General features: G+C 45.2%; 2 protein-coding genes across 2 annotated transcripts in view; both read left to right on the plus strand.

Moving 5' to 3' along the window:
* The window catches only part of FGD6 (FYVE, RhoGEF and PH domain containing 6), a 116,479-nt gene extending 94,980 nt beyond the window's left edge, over positions 1 to 21,499 (plus strand). The window contains exons 14-21 of the mRNA XM_084794390.1: positions 1,755 to 1,834; positions 8,641 to 8,743; positions 9,324 to 9,467; positions 10,699 to 10,801; positions 12,991 to 13,118; positions 13,842 to 13,970; positions 15,407 to 15,555; positions 17,501 to 21,499. Coding sequence (XP_084650516.1) covers positions 1,755 to 1,834; positions 8,641 to 8,743; positions 9,324 to 9,467; positions 10,699 to 10,801; positions 12,991 to 13,118; positions 13,842 to 13,970; positions 15,407 to 15,555; positions 17,501 to 17,537 — 873 coding nt within the window. The 3' untranslated portion in view covers positions 17,538 to 21,499. The remainder of the gene's footprint in view (positions 1 to 1,754; positions 1,835 to 8,640; positions 8,744 to 9,323; positions 9,468 to 10,698; positions 10,802 to 12,990; positions 13,119 to 13,841; positions 13,971 to 15,406; positions 15,556 to 17,500) is intronic.
* A 2,457-nt stretch (positions 21,500 to 23,956) lies between these two features.
* The window catches only part of NR2C1 (nuclear receptor subfamily 2 group C member 1), a 54,451-nt gene continuing 52,747 nt past the window's right edge, over positions 23,957 to 25,660 (plus strand). Inside the window, 1 exon segment of the mRNA XM_084794408.1 lies at positions 23,957 to 24,092. The gene's annotated coding sequence lies outside the window, so the exon portion shown is untranslated.

Here is a 25,660-nt window from a genome sequence, read left to right on the forward strand (position 1 = left end):
ATAGTAACAGATTTGGTAAAAAATGAGGGTAAATTTTTAAAAATGAGGATGAGTTAAAGGATGTTTCATTTTGTCTCTCCTTCCCAAACCTCCCTTTACCCATAAGACTTGCAGTAATGGAGACATGGTTCCTGTAAATACACAGTAGTAAAGGTCACTATAAACATACACATAACATTTTTAGGAGGTCAAGCTGAGTGTGGCAGCATGCACTTTCAGTCTCACCCCTTGGGAGAAGCGGGCGAGAGGATCAGGAGCTCTAGGGCTTTCTCAACTACACAGTGAGGTTTTGTTTGTTTTGTTTTTGTTTTTCGAGACAAGGTTTCTCTATGTAGCCTTGGCTGTACTAGACTCACTGTGTAGACCAGGCTGGCCTTCAACTCACAATGTTCCACCTGCCTCTGCCTCCTGAGTGCTGGCATTAAAAGCGTACGCCACCACCACCTGGCTTACATAGTGAGTTTCAAGTTAACTACTTGAGACTCTACCTAAATATAACATAAATAAACAAATAGATTAATAAATAGATGAATAAATTGAGTTTAGAGCCAAAGACCGTTGGTGATATATGCCTTTAATACCTGATACACAGGAGGCTGAGATAGGAGAATAATTTGAGTTCAGGAGCTCAAGACTCTCTGAGGTAGTGTAGTAGGAGCATCATCTTAAATGCATATATACATACATACATACATACATACATACATACATAGTGTTTGTGTGTGTGTGCAGAGTTGTCTTAGTTCGGGTTTCTATTGCTTTGAAGAGACACCATAACCACTGCAACTCTTATAAAGGAAACCATTTAATTGGGCCTGGCTTATAGTTGAGAGGTTTAGTCTGTTGGCAGCATGGCAGCATGCAGGTAGACATGGTGCTGGCGAGTTTTACATCTAGATCTGCAGGCAGCAGAAAGAGAGAGTGTGTGTGACACTGAGCATCTGAAACCTCAAATCTTACCCCCAGTGACATACTTTCTCTAACAAGGCCACACCTACTCCCAACAAGGCCACACCTCTAATGATGCTACTCCCTGTATGTCTGTGGGGGTCATGCAAACCACCACAGTAGGCTTTTTAAAAGGCTTGGATTGGGGCTGTGCTTTTATTTTACTTCCCAGGCTGGCCTATGTAGTGAGCATGGCGTTGAGCTCCTTATCCTCCTGTCTCAACTTGCCACGTGCTGGAATCATAGATGTGAGCAACCGTACCGAGCCTCTTATGGGTTTTAGGAGATAGAGTTCACTCTGTAGCACAGGCCAACTTAGCAATCAGGATGCTCTTACCTCCTTGCAGGCTGAGATCACTGGCGTGAGCCACCATAGCATAGGAAAGCATGTATCTTTCATAGGTGTGGTGGAGGGGCCAGTGTGCTGTTTTTGATTGACAGCTGGGGAATGGCAAATGCTACAGAGTGAGACCCTTTCCCAGATAAAACATAAAGCAAAACCACCACCTGAGAGAGAATCAGGGAGGTCTTTGTGGAGAAAGACAGAGAGCCTTGAGGCATGACTTACAGACCACCATCCTGGGGCATTGGGAAAAGGCATTCTGTAGAGTAAGTATTGTGACCTAAAGCTGCATGTGAGTATTCAAGGTTGTCTGGAACATAGATGACAGAGGATGCAGTAGGTAAAGCTGAGCGAGGAGCCTGGCTGTGGACATCAGTATCCACGGGCTGGGCAGCTTCAGCTACTGTTCATATGTCGGATTTGTGGCATGGTAAGTTTGACAGATGTCGGTACCTTCTTCCAGGTCGGAAAACCTACCCAAGAAGCGTATCAGAATGAATTGAAGATTGAAAGTGTGGAGCGTTCTTTCATCCTCTCAGCTAGGTAAGAGTGAGTGTGTGTGTGTGTGTGTGTGTGTGTGTGTGTGTGTGTGTGTGTGTGAGAAGTTATCCCATATTCACCTGCATGTACACACACACACACACACACATATGTTGAAATGACATTTTGGTTGGGCAGTGGTGCCGCATGTCTTTAATTCCAACACTTGGCCTGGTCTACATAGTGAGTTTCAGGGCAACCAGGGCTACCCAGAGAAATCCTGTCTCGAAAACAAACTAAATAAATAAACAGAAAGAAATGACATATTGCTACTGTAGCTCACTCACTTGTTGTTTTTCTTTTTAATTTATTTTTAACATTTAGCTCAACTGCTAGACATTTTATTTCTCCCTTTGCCAAAGCTTCTTTCCCACAAGTGTGTTCTTTGTACTGTCAAGCACGTGACGGAGCTGATAGAAGAGTGTGTGCTAGGAGCACCAAAATAGCAGCGTGCCTCTGGATAGGATAATAATGCTAGAATTTATTATGCTTATTACTTTAAAAAGTATTTAAAATACTACCATAGTTTATCAGGTGATTATAAACACATAGTGCTTTATATTTTACTAAAAAGATTTCATGTATTACTTAAGTAAGGCTTGTAACCTATGCAGTAGTCATCATCTCATTAAAAATGGGGAAACCACTGGGCAGTGGTGGCGCACGCCTTTAATCCCAGTACTTGGGAGGCAGAGGTGGGCAGATCGCTGTGAGTTCGAGGCCAGCCTGGTCTACAAAGTGAGTTCCAGGACAGCCAGGGCTACACAGAGAGAACCTGTCTCAAAAAACAAAAACAAACAAACAAAAAGTTGAGTTGTTCGCTAATGTAGCTAACAAATCCAGAATGGAAATCAAAGCCTTTGCTTCTGTGTCTGTTGTTGCTATTGTGTATGACACCAGCTCACCTCAAACTGAAACCTACAGAAACTTACGTGTAATGGAATCATGTCCCAAGGGCTGGGCTTCATGACACACACCCACAGTCACTCAAGATTATTCTCCTCCACATAGAAGGTTTGAGGCCAACCTTGCCTATGCAATTCCCCATCTTAAACAGGGAAGCTATAATGTAAATCAAGCATTAAGGAGACACAAAGTTGTGTGGTTCACACAAGCATAACTCACTATATTATGTTTCACACTACCTGTGTGATACTTTAGTTTGTGTTTGTTAATTGGTTTGTTTTGCGGTCTCCCACCTCCCGTGTTTTGGAATTATAGGCATGTGCTACCACACCCACCCCAATATCACATATTCCATGAACTGAAAGTTTGTAACTACTCTGCATACATCCTTGCAGTGCCCTTTTCCTTTTTATGAATTAAGATTTGCATGTCCGTGTTTGTGTGTGTGTGTACATGTGTGAGTATGTGCACGTGTGCACCTGTGCATATAAAGAAGGCAGAAGAGGGCATCGATTCCATTAGAAGTGGAGGACAGGGCTTGTGGAATTCTGAGCTTGCTAGGTGACTCCTCGTGATTGCTTGTTTGTTTGCTTTCTGACAGCAGGTGCTCATTTGATATTTCTCTCTGGCATATTATTTCTCTAATCTCACATCTGTTATCATGATCTGTAATACATGATCATTGATGTTAGCATTGAATTGGTTTGGGTACCGTGACGATGTTGAACTGAACTGAGAAATGTGTGGTTTTCTGACCATGAACTGTCTGTCTGTGTTTTCCCTCTCCTATGTCCTCCCTATTTTCTTAGACAAAATAGCCCCACAGTGACCTGTACATGTCCAACCAAAAAGAAGAGTTACACATCTCTCACTTTAAATCAAAAGCTAGAGGTGATCAAGGTTAGTGAGGAAGGTGTGTCACACGCCCCAAGAAACTGGAAACTCTGGGGCCAGTTGGCCAAGCTGTGAATGGAAAGGAGACGTTCTTGAGGGCTCGATGCGCTGCTACTCCCTGAACGCATGGATAAAAGCAGCCTTACTGTTTTATGGGGGGCCGTCTGAGTAGTGTGGATAGAAAACCAATAAGAGCCTCCCCTCAAGCCAAAGCCTGTTCTAGAGGAAGGTCCCTTTCAGTTGTGTGAAAATCTGGAGAGGTGGGGACCCTGCAGCAGAAAGCCTGAAGCAAGTAGCCCTTGATTCGTGAGGTCTGTGTGGTGTCTGAGAGCGTGCAAGCAGACGGTGAGCCACTAAAGCAGCGGGTGCTGATGGAGAAGCTGCAATGATTGTCCAGAAGATGGGTCTGGACCCCAGAGGGCGGCCGTGCCGGCCAACAGATCTCCATCACCTGGAGCTTGATGGCTAGAGAGGAGTTAGCTTACATCTCCATGCATGATACCCTACTCCACATCTTCCCGCCTCTTGCAGGGATCTCCCCAACCTGGGCTTCATGTCTTTAGTCAGTCAGTAGAAGGGAGCCTCTGCCTTTGGCTAAGCATTGTGCTAGGCATACAGATGTAGTGAGTGATTAGAAGAGCCTTTCTTCACTGAGCTTCTATTCCACTAGGGCATACGTACACTTAGCAGATATTAGCCCAAGTAAAGTAAGTAAAATTGTAATTAAGTAGAATACAGGAAGAGTACTAGTTGTTATGGGGCTGTTAAGGGAGCTTGACATAGGGAAGAAAGAACATGGAGCTAGTCCTTTTTTTTTTTTTTTTAATTTATATAGTGCTCTGCCTGCATGTACACCTGCAGGCCAGAAGAGGGCACCAGAGCTCATGATAGATGGTTGTGAGCCACCATGTGGTTGCTGGGAATTGAACTCAGGACCTTTGGAAGAACAGACAGTGCTCCAAACCTCTGAGCCATCTCTCCAGCCCTGGAGCTAGTTCTTGAAGGCTCGTTGTGTACCCTGACGTATGGAGGGTAGGTGCTGGATAACTAGGCAAAGAAAAGCAAGAGCCTCCTGGTACTTAGGACTACAGAGTTCTAAGGTAGAAAGGAGCATGTAGTATGAGGTAGGAATACAGGGCTAGGCGCCCGAGAGAGGCTTAGAGAACCACGTGAGCTAGTACGCAGAACCACTCTGTGTAAGAGCATAGGAAAGCCACTTAATGGTTTATAACAGAGACCAGTGCGGTGAGAGGATTTTACTCCTTAGAAAGGATTATTCATCAGGAGTTGACAAGCTGTGTGGACTGTAGGGGGCTGGTGCCGTTCACTGTGATGGGTAGCACTTGAATTCGAGCAGTTTAGAGGAAAATGGGGTTGGTGTGCACATTGCACACGCGAGCTGTTAGCACAGCGCAGTGGGCTCAGTGTCAGTGAGAAGACAGACTGGCTGTGCGTGTGTGAATGGCGTCATCTCGGAGATGACCCAAGCCATGAGAGTAAATGAGGGCGCACAGACACACTGCAGTTCCCCATGAGCCTTCTGTACTCTTCAGGTCCTGTCAGCCCCTCTGCACACTTGCCCTAAAGAAAACAGTGTCTCCTCTGCATGCATTCTATGCAAATTATCTTTCTCACCACCGTAAGGTATGAACTCTTAGCTGAAGCATATTTTGTGTGGCTGGTTTACAGCTTAGTCCCTAACCTATAGTAATTGCCCAGTAGACCGAGTTCAGAAGCGTCACAGTAGTGTTGCCTGTAAACATCATTGTTGTACCCTGCACTCAGCACAAACATGGGTGTGGCAAGGTCTGTCTGATACACCCAGAAATCCCTTCGAGTAGACAGTTTTTCCTCTTAGCAACTCATTGCAATTGAGAGGAAATAATTTTAACTTGGCAAAACTTTGCCTTCGATGATATACACATTCCATTAAAAAAAAAAACAAAACAAAATAGTCAGGCTGTTTGTCAGTTTAAGGAAGATGTGGGTTCTTTTGCTGATCCCATTACAAAAAGCCTAGGGTGTCAGCACCGCATGCTTCAGGCAAATGTGTGTGGTCTGTGAGAAATGTGCTATCAAGAGCTGGTAAACATCGTCTTGGCAGGAGCCCACACAAGAGAGCGCCAGGACTGATTAAACAAAAGAGCAGCATATGTGACGTGATGTGCACAGTCAAATCGCATTCCCCGTGCTCCTGGGGCTCCAAGAAAATCCAACAGCAATTCTCAAGTTAGCCATCTGCCGCTCTGTGTCCAGTTACTTTGAGCAAAAAGTGGGTGGTGTCAGGAGGGCTGGTAGTGATTCCGACTGCTTGCCCGGAAGTCCTAATGTCCGTCTCTCTGTTGTAGTTTTCAGAGAACACACACCAGATGGAACAGACCCGGTGTAAAAGGGCTCAGCCCTTCATGACGCTTGTCAGAGTTCTTTATCTGTGCATGGTGACAATGTCTAGTGAGGTAGGGGTGGAAGTAAGATCCAGTGAGCATTCCAGGGCCTCTGAAATGAGAAACGGTGGCACTCCTGTGGCACTCAGGAAGCCTTTGTAAGTGCCCTTGGCCGAGCAAGGTAACTATCAAGTGGCTGCTGTCTCTGGCAACAATGTTGCAATAGCAGAAGTAACAGGCAGATTTTATTTGGTTTAGAAAGAAAAGTGTTGTTGCTTGTTTTGCTCTTTGTATACGATGAAAATTTTGGAACTATATTAAATTTTAAACATAATTTGTAAATTTTTTAATCAGTTGAATAAGTAATATAAATAGCATTTATCAGGGAAGTACATTACTAAAGATTTGTGTTATGGCAAAGGCAAGTGATTGTAGTATCTGCAGTAACGAGGGAGCTAGGGCCAGAGCAAGTCACTGGCAGAGTGCTTGGTCTGGGTCCTTGAGGTCCTAGGAAAGGAGGAAGAAGACAAAAACAATCCGAAAAACAGTACCCTGAGTCCATATGCCTTCCGCCCATGATGGAGTTTTGCTTTTATTTTGTTCTTATGTGATAGAATGTATATACTTAAAATTGGAGTGAATTACACAGTGAGCTGCAAAAAAATTAAATTAAATTTAAAAAATCAAGACTACCACTGACTTTCTTGTTTTACAAGTTTCTAAAGTATTTTAAATCCAACTGTAGCCGTCAGGTCATTTAGCGTACTTTAATACCACGCTTCAAAAAATAACAGAGATTTCTTTACCTAGTTACACTCTCATTATGATGAGTTCCTTTTGATAGATGTTTAAGTTGATTGTTAAAGTCTCTTTTCCTCCCCTTTCCTCTCCATGTCTGTGTATAGATTTACATATATATATTACCTCAAGTGTGCCTGGATATTTGGAATATGCAAAACAAAGTTTAAACGACTTCATAGGGGGCTGGAAAGATGGCTCAGCAGTTAAGAGCACTGACTACTCTTCCAGAGGTCCTGAGTTCAATTCCCAGCAAACACATGGTGGCTCACAACCGCCTGTAATGAGATCTAATGTGCACTGTATATGTAATAAATAAATCTTAAAAACAAAACAAAACTAAAAAAAATTTTTTAAAAAGACTTCCTAACTGTCTTGACTCCAGTAAGACAGGGAGGCTTTAGTGAAATCTTTATGTCCAAGGAGGAAAGAAATTAGAGAAGGCAGATGAATCAAGCTCCAGGAACGAGCCAAGAGACTGGTGGGAAGGGAGCCAGGAGCAGAGCAAAGATGGGACAGGAGAGACTTAGGGGGAAGGGACACAAACAGACACTTCTCCAGAGAGAGAAGCCCAGTGGAGGAGGAAGAGGAGTGCCTTAGTGGAGAAGCACACAGCAGGCCCCAGGGAGAGGGAGCCAGGGAGAGGCACAGCCTTTGCTTGCCCTGGGTGCCCAGGAGGGCATAGGCGGCTCCAGGAGCAGAGAGGCTCTCTACAGGAGCAGAGGGCACTGACTGAGTAGGCAGGGAGAGCAGGCGGAGGACAAGCAGCGGAAGAGACAAACTCTAAAACTGGAATCGAGCATGGTGGGTGGCAGAAGCCAGCAGCAACAATGACCCATACCTTAGGAGATGTATGTGAGGGTTTCGGCATCAGATACGAGAGAGGGTGCAATAAAGAAACTGCCGATCACCTCTCCCCCAAATAAAAGCTGGGCATGGTGGCGCACACCTTTAATCCCAGCACTTAGGCAGAGGCAGGCGGATCTCTGTGAGTACGAGGCCAGCCTGGTCTACAAAACGAGTCTAGGACAGCCAAGGCTAACCCAGAGAGACCCTGTCTCGGAAAAAAAAAATGAAGAAGAAAAAAAGAAACTGATAACGTGACCACTCCATAATATAGGAAGGTTTCTATTACAGATGGGAGTCGGGGTTGGAAAACAGGCAGAGGCATCTGGAAGAGTCCAGAGCACAGAAGGAAGGAAGTTGAATGAGCATGCCCGGCAACTGGACATGGCCAGAGCTAAGGAAGTAGAGGAGCGTGAGAAAAGAGAGAGAGGGAGGGAGGGAGAGAGAGAGAAAAGAGGAGGAGGAGGAGGAGGAGGAGGGAGGGAGGAGACAGAATGAGAATGTGGCCGCTGTGGGGTTAGTTTGCCATTATAAAGACAACAAATGGGTGTCTGGGAGGAAGGAAGCCTGGGCAAGGTAGAGTGGCTGGGATGCTAGCGTCGACTCTGAAATTTGCAACATGTACTTGTGACACTGAGGGAGCCTGGAGGCCAGCATGGGTTTTGATATGCACTCTTCGGTACGTCCCTTCTGCCAGAGATGAAAAAAAGAATGGCTCCTTTTGTCAGATGGGAACTGAGGTTTGCAAGTTCCTGGGAAGGCTGACTTTTACCTACCTGCCAGAAATCCTCGAATCCAGCCTGAGCTGGGGCTAGAGTCATTTTTTGACAGATCAGTGGACCTGCCCTTTCGAGGGGAGGATGGAGTACCTTTTGGACCGCACAGGAGGGTGAGAATTACTTGTTAGGGGAGAAGAAAAACAAAGGACAAAAGATCCCCCAGCGCTGACATCTGTTTGATGGACCCTTTTGCTCCCACCAGCTCTGCCACCGAAAGAGACGACTGGCTGGAGGCCATATCCAAGTCAATAGAAGACTATGCCAAGAAGAGAGTCACCTTCTGCCCCAGCAGGACTCTTGATGAGGTACTGTTGTCTTCTCTTTCTGGGCTTGCTTTCAGTTTTTAGTTCTTTGGGTTTTTTTGGTTTTTGTTTTTTTTCTTTTTCTTTAACTGTAAAAAGTTCACGGAGGTTTAGAAAAGGAGCCTGTTCCTCAGAGATGGAATGGAGGAGCCTGTTCTTCATAGCTTCTCCTAGTTTTAAAACTTAGGTGTGGGAAGTTTTACTTATTTACGCATGTGGTGTGGCTGTAGGCGTGTGTATGGGGAGGGAGTGTTTGTCTCTGTGTGCTGTGGGGATTGAATTCACACTGAGCACATGCTCTTCCAGCTCCATCCCCGGCTTTCACTGTAGGCAGCTGGGAGAGCGTATATTAGCTCAAGGAAGAAGCTAAGCATCACAGTACCGCAAGCATCTTTTACAGATAATTTTGCCGGAGAGGATTTTCAAATGTATCTCATCTTAATATACTGAGGGCTCAAAAAATATAGTAGCCCACTTTTACTCTCGCATCGTTAATGGTGCCATCGGCATTACCTACCAGGAAGACCCGATTCTGTCCCAGGCAGTGTGCACCAAGGTAATCAGTGTCACTCTTCTCCCACAGGACCCAGAAAAAGAGGAGGAAGTTAGTCCTCTGGGGTCAAAGGCTCCCATCTGGATCCCTGATACCAGAGCCACCATGTGTATGATCTGCACAAGTGAATTTACTCTGACCTGGAGAAGACACCACTGCAGAGCCTGTGGAAAGGTCAGAGGGACAGCGTCTGCCCTTGTTGGGATCTCTATGGCTCTGGGCCATGAGTAGTGAGGAGATATTTTCCTCCGAAGACATTGTAGTATACAGGGAAGGGAAAAAAACAGTAGTTGTGAAACACGGATGCGGTCTTACCTATATGTTTGGGGCTGGAGTAGGGAATATTGTTAGAGGTTCCCCTCCCTCTGCTCTCCACCCACAGTTACGGTACCATTGCAGCCATGGAGATCTTGAATTCAAAATGAAAACTAAGCGAGGCATGCGGCACTTGCCTGTAATCGCAGCCCTCAGAAGGCTGAAGCAGGAGAATCTCAGCAAGTTGAAAGCTAACTTTTTGCCTTTGTTTGTTTAATAAATAAAACCCAATTCTATAGACTCCTAATTATACTACGGCTTAGTTTTTTAGACATCTTTGGTAGACAAGATCAGTAGGAAGGTCTCTATGTAGCTTTGGCTGGCCTGAAACTCATTATGTAGACTAGCCTGGCCTTGAACTCACAGAGTTTCACCTGCCTCTTCCTCCTGGATGCTGGGATTAAAGGTGCGTGCCACCACTCCTCGACCAATGAATGAACTTATAAAGAAAACAAATTTACTTTGACTTATACTTTTGGACTTTAAGCCTAAGCTGATTGGCTTGTAGTGTCAGGCTTAAGGCAGCATTTAAAAAAATGGAAATGACCACACCATCTTCTTTGAGTGTGCACCACCCTAATGACCTCTTAAGGTTTCTGACACCCCCCCTCCCACTAGTGCCCAAGTGTGGACTTGAACACATGAGGCCATGGAAGATATTTCTGATCCATACCAAAGTTACACTTTTATGTCTTTAGCAGAATACGAGAGCTCCTTCAATTGGTAGAATTTCAGAGAAGTAGTTGTTGCTGTGGCAATGATGCTCAGGGGGATGCTAAGGGGATGATGCTTAGGATAAGGGGTGGTCAGTGAGGCTGGCAGACGTTCCTGCACATTAGGCAGTGTTCTGAAGGCTTGTGTAAGCTCCACGGAGCACACTGTTTATGAAGCAGGCACTTGGGGCCTATATGTAGCCTCTCAAGTGTGGCCATGTAAGTTAACTCACAGCATGCCACAGTGCCATGAGATAAGTGAGATTCAGTCACCGTCAAACTGTTTTGAAAACAGAAAGCGCCATAAACTGTGGCCTTTTTTTAATGGTGTGTGGTCAGAAGTCTCCCTGAATGAAATAATCACAATATGTTTTCAGATCGTGTGTCAAGCTTGCTCATCAAATAAGTATGGCTTAGATTACCTGAAAAGGCAACTGGCGAGAGTATGTGAACACTGCTTCCAAGAACTACAGAAATTAGGTAATGTGAAAGTCAGCATTTTACCAGCCTCATTCCTCAGACGCTTGCAGCCTCCTGCAAGAACCATGCTTGCCGTGACAGCATGATTGCTAGACTCCTCTTAATTCCTACTGAGCTCTAACATCAATTCTATGGTATTTCCAAGAGAAATTGGACTGAGCCTTTTTTTTTTAACAATGTGAAAACTAACTATTGAATAATTGTTACAGAATGAAATGTTTAACTCATGAACTATTTCAAAGTTTGAACTTACTAAATGATTTGTCATTCATATTCTTTTAGATTTATTTATATTATGTGTGACTGTTTTGTCTGAATGAAAACAGTGACCGTGTGTGTGTGTGTGTGTGTGTGTGTGTGTGTGTGTGTGTGTGTGTGTGTGTGTGTGTGTCCCCAGAGGTCAGAAGAGGGTGTCAGAGCCCCTGGAACTGGAGTTCAGAATGGTGGTGAGCTGCCGTGTGTAGTGCTGGGAGTTGAACCTAGGTCCTTGGCAAGAACAGCTGGTTATCTTAACCACTAGGCCATCTCTCTAGCCCTTTTCCTTTTCTTCTTCACCTCACCCTGTGAAAGTATAAAGGGCCAGACCCAGAGCTGTGCATGTATGAGGTAAATGCTATACTGCTGAAATACATTCCCCATGTCCAAGTATGTTTACCTATAAAGTAATTCAGCATGGAAAGTTACTAGCTGTTGCTTTATTGAGTTCTATTTCATTGGATGATTGGTTTAGTGAAGGTTTTTAAGTACACTTTTATTAACTTATTTATTTATTGGGATGGTTTCCCTTTGTGACCAGATTAGCCTGGAGCACTCTTGGCAGGTGCTGCTCTTTGAACAGTTCCAAGGTATTCTGATTCTGCCTGTTGAGTATCTGTGAGCATTATTTGACTGCAGGCAAAGAAAATTCAGCCAAGAGGACTGCCCAAGGCTCTATTTTAAATTTCTGGAATCTCTAGATCTAAATTCTAAAACCATTATCCTTTCTATTCATGAAAAGTAACTAATTAGGAAAGAGGAGTATCTATGTGAATAAAACTAGATGCCATGCTATTTTAGAATCCCCGCTTTTACAAATCAATAGTTACTGTTTGTGTACATTTTTGAAGATACATCCATCGTTTCTTTGTCAGCCTTTCTGTTCCACTCATCTGTCGTCTGTCGTCACCCACCTCTACTCAGTCAGTAGATCTTGTCGGTTTTATCTCAGAAAGTCTCACTCGTCTTGTTTTCTTTGTGCCACCCTCAATAAGGTCTAGATTACCGCAATCATATCATTCTGCAAATCTGCCTTCCTACCTGCTGCCTGCTTTATTTTTCTAGGCTGGGTCTGAGAGGAATGCGGCTTAGTGCAAAGTACCTGCCTAGCAGGTGCAAGGCTCTAAGCTTGATCCTTAGCACCGTGTAAAAAGCAACACTATGAAAGTGGAGATGATTGATTTAGAGCCAGTCAGCGTGGCTCACACTTGTAATCCCAGCACTCAGGAGGCTGCCACAGGGAGGCTGCCAGAACTGTTCGTACGCTTCCCTAGGCTGAACAGTCCTCCGAGTCTCTTAGCGCCACCCCGGCCACTTTTCCTCCCAGCTTCATTCTTCGGTCAGCAGACCTTCTGCTTCAGACAGCCCTGTCTTTGTCTCTGTCAACCTTTTTAAGTCAGCAGGAAAGTTTGTAAAATTGAGGGGGTCCTTGTATATTTCAGAACTTATTTATTTACTCCTTTATTTCTTTGTTTACTTGTGCTTTATTGAAACCGAGTCTTACATAATTCAGGTTGAGGTTGACCTTGCTGTGGTAAGCAAAGATGGACCTTTGAACTCCTGGTCCTCCCACCTCCATCCCCCACGTGCAGGACGGGTGCCACCACGTCCATGTCCATCACCGTGAATTTTCACTGCATGTTTTGGTGCTGAGGATGGGACGTAGGGCATTGTGCACGCAGAGCAGGCACTCTGTCACTGAGCTGTGTCCCCGGCTGTTTCAGAATTCTGAGGGCACAGAAATGTGATCTTTTCGCATGGTTTGTAGTTCAAAAAGTCTGTATATAATCCCCTCAACTGCTATGCAGCCCTTGCCTGCCATCTTTGTTTCTCGAGAATCCTTTCGTGGGTATCTTGTGCATCATCGCTTACTGATTTTAGCAGAGATTCTGAGTGCTTACCCTTGCTGCACGGGCATGCCTGCTCTGTTATAGATAAGCAGCAGTGCCCTAAGATTGGATCTCCTGGAAATCACAAGTCTCCTTCAAGTGCCTTGTCGTCGGTCTTACACAGTATCCCATCCGGAAGAAAGCAGAAAAAAATCCCAGCTGCTCTCAAAGAAGTAAGTGTTTCCGTTAAACTTGATGAGTCTGATGTCATTTCCTCTTACTGTTAGGACATGAGTTTTAACACTCTGATGGCTATGGCAGATGCCTTACAGTTTTTCTTCATCTTATGACCTGAGCCATTGACAGACAATGGCTGCGGAAAGTTTTGGGCACCTATTAGTATATCAGAGTGCACGCTGGCCCCCAGGTTCCCTCTGTGTCACAAGTACCTGTCACACATTTCAAAGTGCATGCCAGCATCCCAGCCCTTCCCACCTCCTCCCCTTCCCTGAAGCGCCACCTCCCCCCCCCCCCCCCCCCCCCCGCCAGCTCACAGGCGTCTTATAATCTCTCCGTTCTCACTATGCTCTGCTCCCAGGATTCTCACTACCCTCTCTCCCGCGCTCGTCTCCCCACTCTAGCATACAGCCCTGGCCCAGTCCAGTCCACTGCCTGTGTTCTGCCTCCTTCCTTCTGTCTGCTCCAGACTCTTCCATTTGCCTCCGGCTGACCTTTCTCTCTCATATCTGCAGTAAAAACCTCGACCGTATCATGGAGCCACCGTGTTACCAAATTTCTTTACTGCACCCCCTCAAATCCCGAGAACACCCAGTGTGACTCTGAAATGTGGTCATGGTTATTGCTTTCAGTAGCTATGGCTGCAAGTGGCCCCACCTTTCATTGCCTTGTCTGTCATCTGTGAACCACTGAACTCCACACAGGCCTTCCTTTTCCAGGTGTCAGCAAACACAGAAGACTCCACCATGAGCGGCTACCTGTACAGGTCCAAGGGCAGCAAGAAGCCATGGAAACACTTATGGTTCGTCATCAAAAACAAAGTGCTCTATACGTATGCTGCGAGCGAGGTGAGAGGGACTCTGTGGAGTGGCTTCGGGATCTTGTTTTAGTTTTGTGGGTCTTGTTTGATGCAGAGCTGAAAGGTGTGGGGCCTTGGACATGCCAAGCAAGTACTGTTTTAGGCACCAGGAGGTGGAGTTGCTGGGTTTTTGCTCTTTGGTGTTTTGAGACAGTGACTCATCTTATATTCCATTTAGCCTAGGTTGTCCTCAAATTCATATCATCCTCCTGCCTCAATCTCTCCAGTGCTGGGATTACAGGTGTGAGCCATTATGCCTAGCATGTTGCTAGGACTTTGAATGTGAACACTGTTATTCTTTCTTCCCATGAGTTCTTACTCAAATGTTAGGAATTTCTCGGAGTACTAAAATGCCAGTTTCTGTCGTCATGAGTGCTATTTCACACAAGACAGAGACTGCCTTTCTTCTAGCCTTCCTTGGTGTCCCCAGCTTGCACTGATCAGGCATCAGCACAAATAAGCTTTGTCATAAACTATCTCTAGCTGTCCTAGGATCCTGCCTTTTTACCCAACCTGATCTGTGTAACAGTAGCCTATGAAAGCCACTATGTGGGGTAGGGGTGGGCTGGAGAAATGGCTCAGCAGTTAAGAGCACTGACTACTCTTCCAAAGGTCCTGAGTTCAATTCCCAGCAACCACATGGTGGCTCACAGCCATCTGTAATGTGGTCTGACACCCTCTTCTGGCTTGTGGGTGTGCATGCAAGCAGAGCACTGTATACATAATAAATAAATAAATAAATAAATAAATAAATAAATATTTTCCAAAGAAAGAAAACCTCTAGGAAAGCTGGGTATGGTAGCACAGTCTGCAGCCTGGAAGGTAGAAACAAGAGAATCAGGAGTTCAAGGTCAACCTCAGTTACATGACTCTGGAAAGAAGGAAGGGGGCACCAGGCATGGGGGTGCATGTCTTTAATTCCAGCACTTAGAGGCAGCGGCAGGTGGATCTCTGTGAGTTCCAGGCCAGGCAGAGTTATATGGTATAATCACCCAAAACAAACAAACAAACCAACAAAAAAGTATTGGGGTTGGGAAAAATAAACACCTCTGGAGAATGCAGGCAGGAGAATTACTGTGAGTCTCAGGTCTGCTTGGACTATGGAGTGAGATCCTGTCTCAACCAACAAACAGTAAGTTTCCCAGAGTTCCTCACTGGGATCCAGGTACATCACTGACCACTCTAACTGTTATATGTCTCCCTCCGTAAAGTTAAAGAGCATCGCCTGCTCTCCTTGGCTACAGTGGATACAAGCATGTTGAAAACTGGCAGGGGCGCGTAGGTGGCTCCCTGCTCACTAAGTAAAAATAAGCTGCTTAGCATTACTGTGTTGTGTATGAAGCTGAGTTGTATAAATCAAGACCTTTCCAAGCGGCCTTAGATCTCCATCTAAAAGCCTGCCTTCCTCTGTCTGTTTTGAATTAGGATGTGGCCGCTTTGGAGAGTCAGCCCTTACTAGGCTTTACCATCACTCAAGTCAAAGACGAGAATTCAGAGTCTAAAGTGTTTCAGCTGCTGCACAAAGGCATGGTGTTCTACGTATTTAAGGCAGACGATGCCCACTCGACTCAGAAGTAAGTAATGCAGACTTCCCTTTTCCTACAGGAGGGTTCAAGCTCTTGTCTTAAATGATGTTTTTAAAAGGCATGGAGAGCAGCTCAGAATTTAAATCGGAGATCCAAATTAGGATTTAACCTTTTAATTCAGACTGTTAATTCAGATGATTTTAAAAGAGAAGATGAAAGAAGGGTGGCCCTGTCCATTATGTCAGTCTGCAGTGACCTGGAGGAGGCACCGGGAGCTCTGCTGAGGGAGGCAGAAGCAGAGGTGGAAGCCCTCTCCTTCAGAGAGGGCAGGGATCCCCCCCCCCCCCCCCCCGTTGTTCTGTGGACCAGTAGGATTTAAAACAACTGCTGGCTAACTTACTATTTTACAGGGAAAGTCAGACACACCAGGAGACACACAGGCTGATTCCAAGGACTGAGTAAAAGGAAATGGCTATCATTTTCGAATGCCAGCAAGAGTCTTGATTTGAGGTCTTAGGATGCTGTTTAACCCAAAGTGTGCATCTGTAAAGTGGAGTTCCCCTCTGCGCACGTAGCTCGGCCTCCGTCTCCTCTCACTTGATTTAGTCCACCTCACAAAGCAGGCTGCTGCTTTCAGTAATGGGTGTTCATGTTTTCTCAGAAGGCTTTAAAGCTGCGTGCTTGGGGGTACAAGGGTATAAGCTCTGAGTATAAGCAAGGTAGGCAGTTTGTAGGAAGTTAAGAGCTAATATGCTAGAGTTGCATATGTTTCCCGAGTCCCCACCAGGTATAAGGCTGCACTCTGCAGGACTCCCCGGGCTTCTACCTACTTGCAGCAGTGTATAGCTGGTGTGTGTGTGTGTGTGTGTGTGTGTGTGTGTGTGTGTGTGTGTGTGTCTGCAGCACGTGTGTGCCTGGTGCCTGGGCGAGGGGTGATCAGAGCCTCTGGAACTGGAGTTACATACAGATGGCTGTGAGGCACCATGTGGGTGCTTCTTAAGTCTTCTCTTGCAGTATAACATAAGCTATTTGCACCTAAAATTTGAAGTTTTGGAAATTCTGTCCTTGAAATTTGAGCTGACTGTGTTATCACTAAGATTTAGTGATTTCAGATGTTTGCAGCTCACCCCAGTCCTTTCTTCTGCAGTCTATTATTGTAAGAAGTCAGTTATCAGTAAGCGTGGGGTGGAGTAGGTTTCAGGAAATCCAAAGAGCAAAGAGCAAATGGACACAGCCCCAGCATCTTCTGAGTAGCCGAAGCTATGTGCGTCCAGATGGCACTTTAGGCCCAAGAATTGGTGATGACTGCTGTGAAGTCTTGGAAAGCTTTTGCAGCATTTGCAAGTTCTTGTTCTTAGAATAACTAAATGGCACTATCATTTCCTTTTTATTGAAACATTTGGGATGAGTTTGATTTAGGGGACATGTAAGGGAGTTTTGGTTGGGAGAGTTAAGTAGAAAAACAAGTCCATAACTAGTTTTCAGAACTCACTGGGTCAGGATGCCACAAAGTGAGGAAAGGAGTTACGATTAGGGCCTTTGTTGACGTATCCCTTCCAAAGCCAAGAAAACACACACACACACACACACACACACACACACACACACACACACACACGTCACTCACGCACTTAGCATTTCTTTATTGTGTATGTGCACGTGGTATTAGTGTGGAGGTCAGAGGATAAGCAGCAGGAGCCAGTTTCCACCCCTGCCATGTAAGTCCCAGGGACTCAGCTCAGGTCGTCAGGCTTGGTGGCCTTCACCCACCATGCCTCCTCACTCACCCCAGGACATCTTAGAACATTCACACAGGAAGTAGTGATGCCACAAAGAACACACTTTCCAGGCCAAATGTGGGCTCAAATTACCAAATAAAGAGTGGCTCCCTGCGAGTAAGACCTCCAGTGTGCTGTAGGAGAGAACTCAGGGTCACACCCCCGGTGTCACATGGTTGAACTGCACAAGCCTAACGGGTCTCTCTTATCCCCAGGTGGATAGAAGCATTTCAGGAGGGCACAGTGCTGTAGCTGCACTGGCGTCACTTCCTCTGTGACCCCGACAAGGTGGAGGAGGCCCAGCAGAACGGGAGAAACACTATTCACAAGCCATGTGAAAATGAACACTGCCAAGAAAAAATGCACCCACAGTCGTTACGAGTTCAGTTGTCCTGTTAGGTATATACAGCTCCTAAAAATGTTTTTCATATGTGTTATTTATTAAAACGTTGATGTTTACTTGCTGGTCAGAATTGGTTCTGAGACTCACACTGAATTCTAAAGTACTGTTTAGAGCCTGGGAGCTTACCTTAATACTGTATTCTGTACACTATTGACGATGTGCCGTCCACAGTGTTGTCTCTGCCTTACCTCGTGACACTTGGTAAATCTTTACAAGTAAAGCCTACATGTTAATTAGCAAATTTCCATACAGTGTTTGGTTTAGAAATTACAATTTAAAACTGCTGGTGAAAAATCCATATTTTTGAGTCACTAAACGTAGGTGGAGTATTTTTTATATTGCAGTAGAGATACACATAGCCGGCTTCTACCTCAGTAACTGTAAAGTGAGATCCCAGTGGAATCTGTACTGATAACTGTGTCCCCAGCTCCCACCCCCACCCCTCACCCCATAGGATCTTGTTAACTGCCAGGTTGGCCTTGCACCAGCTGTGTAGCTCAGGTAAACCTTGAGCTGCAATCTCTGCCTAGGCCTCTGAGCTACTGGAGTCCCAGGCCTGCACATCATGCACTGGCTTTATCTAAAACTGCCAGTTTAGTGTAAAAAGAAAAAAAATTTTTTACATTTGTTTTTGGAGACAGAAACTCACTCAGACCCCAGGCTAGCCCAGAACTTGTTATGTAACCCATGCTAGCCTTGGCTTCTCAAGTGCTGGGATTACATGTGTGCCACCAAGCTTAGCAATTGGTGTTTTAAGAGATAGATTATGGCAGGCACTTTGTTACCTAATGCCTTCTATTAAAGGCATAGTGGCGCATGCCTTTAATCCCAGCACTCAGGAGGCAGAGGCAGGCAGATGGCTGTGAGTTCGAGGGCAGCGTGGTCTATAAAGGGAGTCCAGGACAGCTACATAGAGAGACCCTGTCTCAAAAAACAGAACAACAACAACAAAAAAGAATTTTGAGCCCAAGTCAGTGGTGACACTTATGTCTAAAAGGGTGTCATATTTTCTGTAACATGTATTTGTAAAGTGATCTGAAGTCACTACCATTCATGTTTTTTTTTTTTTTTAGGGAAATTTTATACTACTCTGATTTATTCCCCTTGATGTTTAAATTTTACTCTTCTCTTCCCCTGGGACACAGCCCTTCCGTGTGGCCCAGGCTGGCCTTGTATTCATCACCCTGACTTGGCTCTCACATACTGCGAGTATAGACATGTGCGAACCCATCAGACTTTATCAGCCAGCATCCCTTGTTAGGAAAAGCTCATATTTTTAATTCTGGCACACTTACTGTTTAGCATATAAGCCCCCTTGCTCACACATACAGAAAAAAAATGTTGATTAGCAGCAGGAGAGGGGAAGTTAACATGCTGAAAAGTGTTTTAGTGTCTAAGTATTTTATTGACTGAGTTTAAACTATCAGCTAAAAGGCAAGATTGTCCATACAGTATTCTATTAAAGGATACAAGATTTTCCTGCTTCTTTGTAGGTGATTTTTAAATTTAGTGTGATGTCAGGAGTTGAAAATTATATCCTGAATACTGTTTTTTTCATCACGAACACCTGCATGTGGTCTTTTGGATGCTGTTTTCTGCACATAAACTAGACCTAGAGGTGGCAAGTGTAATTTTTCTTGGATGCTTCTAGCTATCACATAATTTGAAACCCTGTGCAATTTCACACACCCCTACAGACTCCCTTGCCACAGGAGTAAGCCAGCTCTTTGTAACTCATTTTAATTGGGTCACATCAATATTTTTCATGTAAACATCTGTGTAATGTTTATGGTGCATTCCTTTTGGAGACCAGAGTTCCTTGTATTTCTGTCTTTCGTCCTCTTTGAATTCTTGGCCCCTTTAAGATTTGCTTGTGTGCCTCAAAACATCTAAGAAGTATTAACTAGGATATTTTGTCTCCTAGCACTTGACAGAATCAAGAAACTGATCAGAGTCTAAAATATATATAAAGAGGAGTTAGTGCACAAAGTAACTCCGATGTGATGAAATCCATATATGGCTGTGTTTGCTAATTGCTTAGTCCTGTTGCACTTCCTGATGTAACCGTTTCGTTCTGTTTTCCCTGATGGCCTCAGTCTTCTCCAGGAAGAAGCTTGACTCTGAGTACTTGCTAACATTTTTAAAAAATGAAGTGAGACACACACACCCTCAGCTTATAATACAATGTAACGATACTAGGGAACAACAACTCGAGCCTATGTTTTTGTCAGCCAGATATACAGTCGGCTCTGGAGGCTAACATCGTCATCACAGCATATAGGGATGTCTTAAATGGAGTTTCTACTGTGCTCACTGTGGACAAAATGCTGGAATTTCCAGGGGGAAATTTTATCTCATTGCCCCTCGTGACCCTTAAGAAGAGAAGCTATGTTTGTCCCACCCATGTCTCCTGCATCTTCAGAGCTTTAGTTGAGTACAGCGAGGACAGGGTTTCCCAGGTGTTTTGTTTGCAGTAAGAACCTGGCTGTTTTTCTTTTTTTAAAGGCAGCTTGGCCTGCCTCCTCCTCAGTGTGTCACCCTGCCTAACTCAGTAACAAGACTCAGCTGTCACTGAAACAGTCCCCAGAGCTTATGCCCACTTTCCCCACCATCCTGCAAGCCCATGTTCATGGCTTTCGTCCCTTGCAAGTCTGTTTTCCTGTGCAGCAAAAGGACACCACAAGGGCTCTAGAATCCGACTCTGGGTCTCTCTTGAACTTTCCATCCTTGTCCTGTGCTTAGGGCTGCTACAGCTTTCCCTCGGGGCTGGGGGTGCATCGCGGGGATGCAGCACTCGCCTACTGTATATGAGTTCAATCCCTCACCTAAAAAAATCAAACTTTTTTTTTTCCCTTTCTGATACCAATGCCTTCTTTGTATTGGTCTGTTTTAAGCATTGTCTAAGCAATCTACCTGAAGCAGAATTCTACTTTAATCCCTGTTCCTGTGGACTGCAGCTGCACTCCCTGGTTTGGCACGGAACAACTCCTCTCATCCCATAATACTCCAACTGACCCCACTTCAGCCTTTCTCTGTTCCTGCTGTTTCCTTTGTTCTCCTGTCAGCCAGCCTGGCCCTGTTTCAGTGGTGAGGTCCTCGTCTGCTTCTGTCCCTTAGACTAGATGTGCCTTCTTTCCTGTGTCCCTGTAACCCTCACTTCATACACACACTCTGATTAGTCTCACCACACTCCGTCCGTGAAAACCACTTCCCTTGCTCACTGGAGGTTCACCACATCTGACAAGAGTGCCTCACATGTAGTGAAGAAATGTTCACCTGTTGACTTCAATCTCTCCTATTGGGTCCCTAAGCATCTTCAGCACAGATTCTCTGGAGCCTATGCCACTTTTAATGCTATTTTCTAAATCAAAGTCTGTGGTGTTTTCCCTTATTAGAAATGCTAGTTACGACTAGGAAAGTGTTTTAAGAGAGAAAACAGGTGTATTTACTATACTGTAAAGGCAGCAGTGATTGGGATAGTAACGTGCCTGCTAGAAAAAGAAATTAAAGGTAGTAGGAGCTTTAAAAAAAAAAAAACTAAACACCAAAATAGTCTTTTTCCTTTGAGCTGAAGAGTGGAGGGAGACAACTTTCCCTCTCATGGAGTTATTTGCTGTATGTAAGAGCCAGTTTCAGAATATTTTTTAAATGACTTTTAGTGTTTTTCTCAAAACACTTTTTTTTTTACTTAAAGTGATCATGGTTTGTATCTTACTGTTCATATGAAGATCATTTATAAATAAAAGTAACATTGTAAATAATGTCAATATGTATTATAGTTTCTACAAAATAAATTTACTATAATATCTACTGTTTGTGTGAATTCCTTTATTAGAGGTTTTGTTTTTTGACTCATTTTTGACACTGGGTAGCCCAAGCTGGCCTTCAGTTTTCAGACCTTCCACCCCAGCCTCTTAGTAACTGAGATTATAGGCGTGTGCCCCTGAACCCAGCTTTGACAAAGTCTTTTAAGCCATGCCTTTAAGATGAGCCTTTCTCATCCCTTTTGCTAGAGTGTGATAAACAGACATGGCACCTACAGTAATGATCCTAAAGTGGCTTCTGTTTCTAAGGCTGATTTATTCATTTAGTTAAAGACAGGGTCTCGTCTTGCCTTGTAATCCAGGCTGGCCGAATAGTCATAGCAACCTTCCTGCCTCAACCTACCAAGTAGTGGCGTGACAAGCATGAGCCAGTGTGCCCAAGTTTTAATAAGTCAACTTCTTATGACTTAGTTCATGAACTGGAGGAGAAGGGTAACCACAGCATCCCAATGAAGACGCTGCAGGATCTCTCCCCTTGAATCCAGTGTGCTTTCATAGTGTTCCCCTTTTGGTCCAGCTTAAGGCTGTTGGAAGGGGTGCACAATGGCCAAACCAGACAACGCTAAAAGGTAGTGTTAGACTTTGGGAGAACTGCGTATGAAATATAGTTCTAATTGCTGGGGAAGGCTACCAGTCCTTTTTCTATATCTAAATACTTATTTCCAAGGGGAAATGACATTCTTTTTTTTTTAAATTTGTGTATTTATTACATATACCGTATTCTGCCTGCACACCAGAAGAGGGCACCAGATCTCATTATAGATGGTTGTGAGCCACCATATGGTTGGTGGGAATTGAACTCAGGACCTCTGGAAGAGCAGCCAGTGCTTTTAACCACTGAGCCATGTCTCTAGCAACCACCTTTTTTTTTTTTTTTTTTTTTAAAGATAACCAGGCTAGGCTACTATCGAATTGACTTTGAGCTCCTCCTGTTCCTCCAGCCTTCCCTCCCAAGTGTTAAGATTACAGGCATGAGGCATCAGAATAGGGGACAATTATTCTGCCTAGCACAAAAAGAGTTTGGTTCCCCTCTCCCCCTCCGCCCGCCCCAACTTAGCTTTCTGCTGAGTCTGGCTGCACTTCTACAGTGCTTATTTAGATGCAAAGGAAATTTCCAGCTCACCCCAGAGTCTAACCACACAGTACTTAGAACACAGATCAACGTCTCCTGCCCACAGGGTGACCATTGTCAGAACGTGATGTTCCATTAGTGACCTTTCGTTTTTTTGCAAATCTTTATTTATCAGCAGGAACTGATAACTATCTGGGGCTACATCATCTAACAAAAGGAACAAAAAGCAGCCTTTTGGAACATAACACACACACACACACACACACACGACTGCATTCTTGCTGTTTACTCAATACAGCCTGGTAAAATTTTCCATGATTTTGCCTTCGTTTTATCTAGGGAACTAATCTAAGAGAGTGGGTATTTCAAAGTCCAGTTTTCCAGAGATTAAAGACGTCTCCTCCAATTAGGTTGTTATTTCTCAAATTAAAACTTTCTTTAAGGGGAAGGAGAGATGGCCTCATCCAGTAAGAGGACCGGAGTTCAATTCCCAGCAGGTACATGGCCGGCCACTCAAAACCATCTGTAACATCAGAACCAGGGTTCTGATGGCCTCCACCTGCACCAGGCACACCTGTGGTGCACAGGCATACATACATGCAGGTAAAACACTCATATAAATTATTTTTTTAAAACCCTACAGAGCACGCCTTTAATCCCAGCACTTGGGAGGCAGAGGCAGGCGGATCGCTGTGAGTTGGGGGCTGGCCTGGTCTACAAAGTGAGTCCAGGATGGCCAAGGCTACTCAGAGAAACCCTGTCTCGAAAAACCAAAACAAACAAACAAACAAACAAAAAACCAAACCAAACCAAACAAAACAAAAAACAAAAAGAATCATGAGTTAGAAGACAAGCGTGGCTTCCGACAGTCCCAGTTTCAAGACTTTTTCTTCTTTCAAGATTTTTACTTTTAGTGTTGAATGTTTGGCCTGCACATATGTTTGTGCACCAGAAGAGGGCACCAAATCCAATAGAACTGAAGTTACAAAAGCTTGTGACCACCAGGCATGTGGGTGCTGGGAATCAAACTGAGTTCTCTGGAGGACCAACAAGTACTGTTAACCATTGCGCCATCTCTCCAGCCCTCAATTGTTCTTGATTTCTAATTACGTGTGTTTGGGTATGTGCACTTGGGTGCACGTGCCCGCGGGGTCCCTGGCACCAGAGTTGCAGGTGTTGCCAGAACTTGATGCTAACCTCCCCGGGCATCGAGTGGACAAGCAGCTGCTGCGGCGGTCTTCCTCCACACCTGCAGGGGGCAATCGACTTCCAGAACCGCCGCTGGACTCCGGGGGCCCTCGGCTTCACCCAGGGAACGTCACCAAGGCTGGCCGCTCCTCCAATGCGCAGGCGCCAAGAGCACCGCGCAGAACCGAGCCGAGGGTGGGGTCACGAACTCTGACCCCCACCCCCAAACACACAAACCTAGAAAGCTCCCCAGTACCCTTGGCCTCGGGGTCCCCCTCGCTTCGGATCTCTCCATCCCAGCGGCCGCCGCGGCGGGAGGGGTAAGTAGGGTACGGGGCGGCCCAACCGCCAAGCGTCGCGGCCCGAGCGCCCGTGTCCCCCGAGTGTCTGAGCTCCGGGTTACCCTAGTGCTAGGCGGTAGCAGACTGCCTAAAGCCATGGGAGGCCGGGCGGGGACAGAGATCTTTCGCCCTCTGGGAACCTTGCCGATAAGGCGCCGCTTCCCCCGCCCCGGGGCTTGAGCGCGTGGTGGGTGCAGGGCTGGGTGCTGCGGGGCGCGGGACTGGCGGGCCACGTACCCGGAGGCTACGGGATGCTGCCCCTCCGCCCGCTCCTGTCTCTCCCTGCGCGGAGAGGAGGAGCAGCTGCTGCGGTTGCATCTCGGAGGAAAGGTGGCCTACGGAACTTCATGCATCAAAGCTTCCAGTAGCCCTTTTGTTAAGAGCCTGCCTCCAATTCCTGCAGATAGTATCTTGTGAGGTGAGGATATTGCCGGGCTGTCTCTTACCCTCAGTTAAGGAGGTCAGCCTAAGCTGGAAAGGACAGACCAAAAAAAAAAAAAAAAAAAAAAAGGTAAATCCTTCTGGGACTTTTACCCTTCTCTGAAAGTTGTTAAGTATGCCTTAGACTTTGAAGGAGGGTTTTTTGTTTGTTTTTAAAACAGTGTCAGCTTGTTTACCCGGTTGAGTAATTATTTTTAAACTTCATGTGTCCAGTTCGGTACATTTGGAAAGAGAGTATTGACCTGTTCAAACCAAACTTGCAAAGATGAAATGCAAATTGATTTGGGAGGCTGTCCTAGGAATTGTATTTTTGGGGGACAGAAATTCAAGTAAATTAGGGAAGATTCACAGAAGGTGCGAAAAGGGGCAGCGTCCCTTGAGAAAGATCCGAGACTGGATGATTTGTGGGAGCCAGACTGGTGATGCACGCCTGACATCCCAGTGCTCAGGAGGCCTAGAGTTCCCCGCGGAACTGGCTAGAAACTGTGTATCGCAGCCCCAGAAGACATACAGAAGATTAAAGGAAAGATAGTACGCATGCCCTTTCTACAGCATGTGCGGTAACCTTTTGGAGAGCACCTTTGAATACAATGTAATTTTTCCAGTTGGGCTCATACCAGGGAGCGGAAGTCAAAGGGTTAACAGTAGCCAAAGTTCACGACTCCAGGTCTGTTCCCTTCATAGCCTCCTAACTCCGGTTTCAAAGACTGTTCTAAAGTTGTTTTCATTGCTATTGAAGAAGATACTTGTATCCGTTACAAACAAACAAAACCCATATGGTGACAATAAATGTAGCTGATTTCATCTTTCTGTGTAACAAGGTTGAAAGGTTTTGAAGGGGAGGAATCCAAGGCAACAAACCATAAATATCTACTGTGGTGTGGTGAAGTGTGAAATTCCTACCCCAGAGATAGTAAGGACAGACACCATACACTAAGTAGCACCATAAGATCCTCTCTGTGTGCCTGGAGACACACACACACACACACACACACACACACACACACACACTTTTTAAAACCATCTCTAGAAAAACGGGCCTCTGCTTGAAAATCCTAGGAATGAATTGAAGTTTGTTTTTGAATCCCAGTTAACGCTTCCTGTGT

This window comes from Acomys minous, assembly GCF_964271855.1.
Source record: "Acomys minous genome assembly, chromosome: 9".
NCBI lineage: Eukaryota > Metazoa > Chordata > Mammalia > Rodentia > Muridae > Acomys > Acomys minous.